At 35.3% G+C, this 7414-nt stretch overlaps 1 protein-coding gene across 1 annotated transcript in view; it reads left to right on the top strand.

The window, feature by feature from the left end:
* The first annotated feature begins 237 nt into the window (after nt 1–237).
* LOC150093144 (uncharacterized) overlaps nt 238–7414 on the top strand; it is a 127546-nt gene continuing 120369 nt past the window's right edge. Inside the window, exon 1 of the mRNA XM_090413293.1 lies at nt 238–376. Coding sequence (XP_090269419.1) covers nt 341–376 — 36 coding nt within the window. The 5' untranslated portion in view covers nt 238–340. The remainder of the gene's footprint in view (nt 377–7414) is intronic.

The raw sequence follows: 7414 nt of genomic DNA, 5'->3' as shown, positions 1-7414 counted from the left end.
TTTTATTTTATTATTTTTTTATAAAAGTAAATACTTTGATAATTAAATACAGATTAAAATGATTTATTATATTATATTATTTATAATAATAATTATCATTACTTTTCATACGATCATGCACTTTCAACGTAAAACTTCCGGTTATTATATAAACATTTGATATACAGTATCGATAACACGCTCAAACTGTTTCAGTATGTGGAAACGCTAGTGAGAAGTTCTCCATGTTGGTCTCCGTGCAACATACTCGTGCCGCAGTGCAATATTATTTCCATGGATGGAAAGAACGATATAGCATTACACGTTTGAACATTTATCCCACATAGGTAAAGCATCAAAAATGAATCGCGGTCGAAGGTTTGTTCGTCGTGGTTCGGTAAGTGAAACATCTCTTCTTTCATACGAGCTTTAGGATATCGGTACTTCCTAATATGTGTTGTTTATCGTCATATCTTGATGCCTTTAGCATTCTGTTTCCATTAGTAATTATTCACGTCCGACCATTTGTTGTGCGATTAGTACTTTTCTTAAAACCCAAAATATTCTCGAAAAATTGCTTACTAATTTTAAATAATATTTATATTTACGCCCTAGTTCAACGTGCAGACATTTTCAAATTTATTTAATTTTTTATAGAGGGCGCTGAACACGCTGATCGCACGCAATATGATCTTTAATTCTCGAATTACTAAAAATTTTCGATTGCATGTTTCAGCAAGTTGCTAGGGTGTTAAAAAAAAAAAAAAAAAAGTGACGGTTACTTGGAATCATTTTCCTTTATATCACAAACGTACAATATCAGGCAATCTCTTACCTTTTAATAATAACAGTGCAACTCAATAAAAATTCCAGCTCGTTACTGGTTTTTGAATGAATCCACTTCCAAAATCGGACTCGTTCCCTTCCAACAGGCGGTTCCCGTTGGAAGGGAACGGAGACGGGGTGAACGACACCCAGTCTCCGTTCGCAATCGGATGTGATATCCGGACTTCAGGGAAATTGTAACCCAATATTATTATTATGTGACACCTCCAGGGAGTCCAAAGACTCATCTTTGGACTCCCTACTAACCGCTCTCGAACTTAACTTTTTAAGTTTGAGCGTGAGCCATTAATAGCAGAGGCTCTACCAATCGACCAACCTTTGCTGACAATATACTGTATTAACAGTAGTTGCAACATACTCGTATGATAAGCATAAGCTACCATAAATGAAGTCTGGTTAGACATTAGATGGTGGATGATTTTTATTACCATGTAGTAGCATAAAAATACTATGTTGGGTCCCTGAGCCCATTCATAATGCTAACATATGCTATGCATTTGGAGCGGCTTGTGGGATGGAACTGCAATGAAAAACATAGTAACCATTAACATGTAAAAAAAAATCTTGAAATTAAACAACCAACTAAAAAAAACTTACTTTTTTTTTAATAAAGATGTATATCAAAGATTTGTCATTTTTACAAAAATTGTTACCTCATCACAGATGCCTAAATTTTATTTCTCTTTATCAAAAGAAATAGTTTCTCTTCTGTACATTTGTATAACCTTTCAGTGGGACCAAATAACCTCTAGAGAGTGCATCCCCTAGGTCAGTGATGGCGAACCTATGACACACGTGTCAGCACTGACACATTCGAGGTTTTCAGGTGACGCACCTTGGATGTTGAAAAATATTGGTATTCTGATGAAAAAAAACTGCGATAAATCGTGTAAGATCGCTCTCAGTTAAGGCGAAGGTAGGTTTTGGTTCATTGAAAGAATTATATTTTATAGTTAGTCTATTTTATTTTGTAGTTAGAGCTAAAGCTCTTCTACTAATTTTCTCTTCTACATACTCTTGTGAAACTCTATTTTCTGCCTTAAATAACATCAAATCGAAAGGGAGAAATAGATTGAGCAATGATATGAGCGCTGCCTGTGTAGCATTAAAATGTACGCACTATAGCCCTTCTATAAAGCAACTTTCTTCCAGTACTCAGCAACAGAAAAGTCATTAAATGTAATGTAAGTTTGGAATTTCACTTTATTAAATTAATTGTATAATATGAATTCATAGATTTTATATCAATGTCCTATTAAATGAATAGCCTAATATGATATGTATAAGTCACCATCAATGATTATGTAGTTAAATTTATAATGCATGTATGCAAGTGGCACATCAACAACATCAATATTTAAAATAAAAGATGCTTGACACACCTGGGTAAAAAGGTTTGCCATCACTGCCCTAGGTGATGGATAGTGGAGTCCACAAGAAATGGTGAGGTGGTCCGAATATATTGAATGACTCGTGGACCAACAGGGCCAGTCATCTCGATAGGGAAGTGGCACCCCAGTGGTCCTCTAGCTGGATCTATCCTATAAATTAAAGATACCAAGAAATTATATACTTGGTTTAATCATTTATCCAAGTATAAGCAAACAAGTTTGCACCTGAATTATTTTGAGGACTGGGGCAATTCATACATAGAAGCTTATAACTTCACATCACTTCCCTTAATATCCCATTATGCAAAGCACATATCCTTACAGGTATGTATAATTCTATGCATTATGGGAAGGGTCACTATCCAGACTGGTTTCCCTGTATTATGTGCAGGGTTACCTCTCCAAAAACTCGTGATCCCCCAACAATGAGTGACCTGAAGGATCTTTTAATTCAGCATTGTTCCACTCAGCAACAGGCTCACCCTGTCACTGAGAACTCTCAGGATTGGTAGGCCTACTCCACCACTGAGCAGAACTGTAACAGCAACAGCCAAGCATCAGTTAAAACTTCATTGGCTACAGCATTGCCATCCATTACCCTGGGCTGAAACTCTGCTTCCTCAGAATCAAGTCACCAACTAGTTTCAACCCTTATTGGGGTCGTTAGTGGGAGCCAGACCCAGAGGTGATACCAAGTTACAACTTACAACATTACTCACCTACAGGGTGAAGCAAATGCTTTTCATATTCCATACTATCTGGAGAGAAACTGTGAGTTTAGAAAACTTTGAGCCAATTGCTCGCCCTGAGTGGGCTTGAAGATTAGTCCTCAGTATTGTAGTTTAGGATGGCTTTTGGTCTTTTATGTTTGAAATAATCTGTTGTGTCATAATCCACAGCCAGTTGAATCAGTTTGTTAAGGTGCACAGATGCTTTTGAGAAGAATTTGGTTGCTATAGTATGCATGAAAGTGCAAATATAGGGGTCATTTATGTCCTGATGAAGTTGCACAGTTCATACGGACCATGGGGCATTCAGGATCATTCTGAGACATTTATTTTGCACACGTTGTAACTTAAGAATATTAATATTAGCGGTATGATTCCAGGCCGGAGAAGCATAGGTGAGTATTGGATGAACCATCAGGTTATTAGTTTGATTCTGGTGCTCAGCTTACTGTTCCTGTTAATTGGTGGATAGAGCTGGGCTATGGGTTTTGATGTTTTTACATAGAGAGTCTTGATATGAGGACTGAAAGTTAGTTTTCTGTCTAATAGTATGCCAAGATATTTGATCTCAGTTAGCCATGGAATTTTTGTGTTAAATAGGAGGATGTCTCCTTTAGGAAGCATTAATCTTCTGGAGAATAGCACAGCTATGCTCTTCTGAGGTTTTCCTGTGGCTTCTTCATGGCTAGGTGCAGCTTTAAAGATCTGGCTAATATCGCTGTATCATCTGCATATAGGGCTTTGATTGATGACATTGGGTTGTGTGGGATATCATACATGTATATGGAAAACAGTATCGGTGCCAATAAGGATCCTTGTGGGACTACATAAATAATGTCTAAATACAGCAGCAAGTGAAAGCTTAGGAAAGACCAAAAAATTCAATAAAAAGAAAAACTGAAGATATGGGATGATAGAATAAAAGAAATAATTAAAATGAAAAAAGAAGCATATCATAAATTGTTAAGCAATAAAAGATTAGAAGATGAAATACAATATAAGAGAATAAGAGCTATAGCTAAATGAGAAGTCAGAAAAAGACAGAGAATCATGGAACAAATTTATTTCTAATTTAGAACACGATCTATATAAAATAAGACCCAATGTATACAAGATTTTTAGAGTATTATTATTATTATTATTATGATTTAACACCTCCAGGGAGTCCAAAGACTCATCGAGGGAGAGTGTGCCAACCGCATCGAACAATTGGTCCCCTTCTAACTACTAACTGCACTCAAACTTACTTAACTGAGCCATTAGTAGTAGAGGCTCTACCAATCGACCAACCTTTGCTGGCAAGACCCAATGTGTACAAGATTTTGAAACATTTAAGTACAGATACTAAAGAAAGCATAAAATGAAACAATGATGATCATATTTTTAAAAAAGATTAACTCGCAAACATTTAATGAAAATGAAAAGGAAATATCTAAAGAAGAATTAGAAATCAGCCCGTAAGCTAAAGCACAGTTCAACACTACGGCAACTTGTTGCAAAGGTAGGTAAAGTTCTGATCACTATTATAAATTTAGTTTAATCCTTTATCCCAATGAGAGCAAACAAAGTTTGCACCTGAAAATATCTTCAGGACTGAATATAGTGTTGTACTATCTTACCTGCGTAAGTAGTACAACACCAGGCAACTCACAGCAAAGGTGGAGCAAGCTACCAACACTCCTATCCCAGTATCTCCCATAACGCAACACACATCTCGTTGTGGATATGTATACTGTTATGCATTAAGGGATTGGCCACTACCCAGACTAGTTTCGACCTTTATTGAGGTCTCTTCAGTGGGAGCCAGGTGCAGAGTTGGAGATACCATGCAGAAGCAGTAGTAAGGTCATTTTTACCGATAGGAGTTGCCAAAAGGTTTGCCACCTTTTTTTTTTTTTTTTATGAAATTACTCTGGATTTAGAGAAAGATGTTGAAAGTTTAGTTTTCACTAGGTTAGACTATAATAAATTTAGTTTAATCCTTTATCCCAGTGAGAGCAAACAAAGTTTGCACCTGAAAATATCTTCAGGACTGATTCAGTCCTGAAGATATTTGGCAACTCCTATCGGTAAAAATGACCTTACTACTGCTTCTGCATGGTATCTCCAACTCTGCACCTGGCTCCCACTGAAGAGACCTCAATAAAGGTCGAAACTAGTCTGGGTAGTCGCCAAACCCTTAATGAATACCGCCTTTGCTGTGAGTTGCCTGGTGTTGTACTACTTGCCCAGGTAAGATAGTACAACACTATATTCAGTCCTGAAGATATTTTCAGGTGCAAACTTTGTTTGCTCTCACTAGGATAAAGGATTAAACTAAATTTATTATAGTCTAACCTAGTGAAATAAACTTTCAACTTCTGATCACTATTCTTAGTATTACCCATAATGTAAAACACGTTGCAACGAGTTGCCCTAGTGTTGAACTACGTGCTTTAGCTTACGCTACAATCCGCCAAAACTTTTATAGTTTACAACATTCAGCATGAAACTCTTTGATTCGGATCTTTGAGTTTCTTATTTGGCTTTGAAATAATGTGGGATTTAATATCCCCTTAATTTAAATATTCTGAAAGCTTTATTTTAGAGGTACAGAAGAGATTTAGAAAAGGATGATCATGTATAGACTGGACTTTTGCCTAAAATTAATAATAGAGAAAAGAAGAGAATAAAATTTAGAAACACATATTACATTTATTGACTTTGAAAAAGCATTTGACAAAGTTAAAAGAAGCATTTTATTTACCTTATTAAAAGAAAGACCAAATACCAAATAATATTCTAAAAGCTATCATAAATATATATGAAAACAATCAAATACAAATAAGATCAAATCATGAGCTATCGTGTACAAGAGAGATAAACCAAGGAATCTGATAGGGATGTCCCCCTTTCAGCAACTCTTTTTAATATTTGTCTAAATGGAATAAAAATTTACATCAGAGTATTCAACTTTCTCCTACTGTGAACTTAAACACTCTTCTTTTGCTGATGACCAAATAATAATTACAAATTTAAAATATCTTTCTGTAAGATAACTTACAGAAAGATATTTTAAATTTAAATGAAACAGCCAAAGATTATGGAATGATATCAACAGAAAAATCAAAACCGATGGTCTTTAAAGGACAAGATTCAATTAGAACTAAAACAGTAATAGATAACATGATTTTAGAACAGGTAAACTCATTTAACTACCTAGGATCTATGATTACATATGAAAATGAAAAAGGGGCTGGTCGATTGGTAGAGCTTCTGCTACTAATGGCTTTTATTATTATTATTATTATTATTCAGGCCTCCATGGAGTCAAAAGACTCATCGTGGGAGGTCCTTCCTAAGAACATAAAGTCTGACAAGACTCATCGAGGGGAGATCCCCCCCTAAGAAACACAGTCTATCATACCACTCCTTTAACTCTTATGCAAAAAAGTTAAGCAAGTTTGAGCATGGTCAGTAGTTGGAAGGGGTTCAATCGTTCGATGCTGTTGGAACACTCTCCCTCGATGAGTCTTTGGACTCCCTGGAAGTGTCGCATAATAATTTAAACCTAAAAATTGTAAAATATTTAAAAAATAGCACGTATAATTAACTCTATATTTAAACCTAACCTAGTTCAAAAACAAACCAGACTAAAAGTATACAATACATTAGCCCTACCAGCAGTAGTGTAGCTAGAGCTTTTGTCGCCCTGGCCTGTACCTGAATTTGCCGCCTCTCTCAATACAACGGAAAATACTACAAAAAGTCAAAACGACGTATAGGGAAATAACTTAAAACACTATGTTTATTTTTGAAGTAAAACTTTAATTTCAACATTCTAAAATGTTATTTTTCTTGCTTTTCTGTTAGCAGAATCGTCGATGACATTGGCAAAGTCTATTTCATAGTAATCTAGGTAATTCTTAATCAATTTTATTTAGAAAAACTCCTCTCACTACTACACTACTAGCAACACTTACAGCAATTGTGAAGAAAATTCGCAGTAGTATTACAATATTTGGAAATGAGTTCTCCAGACTGTATTTTAGAATTAACTGCAAAAGGTTTAAAGTGCTGCCCAGGATAGACTGCTCCCCTCCCTAGCTATGCCTCTGCCTACCAGTCCTATTGTATGAAAGTGAAAACTGGACAATAAAACAAAAAGACAAAGATTAATAACAGCTGAAATGAAGTTTATAAGAAAAACTGCACAATATACTCTATTCAATCGCAACAGAAATGAAGAAATTATGAAAGATTAAACCAGTAATCAGTAATAGAAAAAATTAAAAAATATAAACATAAATGGATGGAACACAAAGGAAATGAAAACAGAAAGATTAACAAAACAAGCCTTAAATTACAAACCATTAGGAAACCAGGATTTCCTTTAAAGAGATTCAGTGATAAGTTCTAAGGTCAGAACAGGCCTAAATCCTTGAAAAGCATGATGATGATAATGATGACCAACAAACTTGGCATTCCAAT

This window comes from Typopeltis vanoorti, chromosome 24, assembly GCF_054136105.1.
Source record: "Typopeltis vanoorti isolate ZY-2024b chromosome 24, IOZ_Tvanoo_1.0, whole genome shotgun sequence".
NCBI classification, from domain to species: domain Eukaryota; kingdom Metazoa; phylum Arthropoda; class Arachnida; order Uropygi; family Thelyphonidae; genus Typopeltis; species Typopeltis vanoorti.
This window is presented reverse-complemented; position numbering and strand designations above follow the sequence as displayed.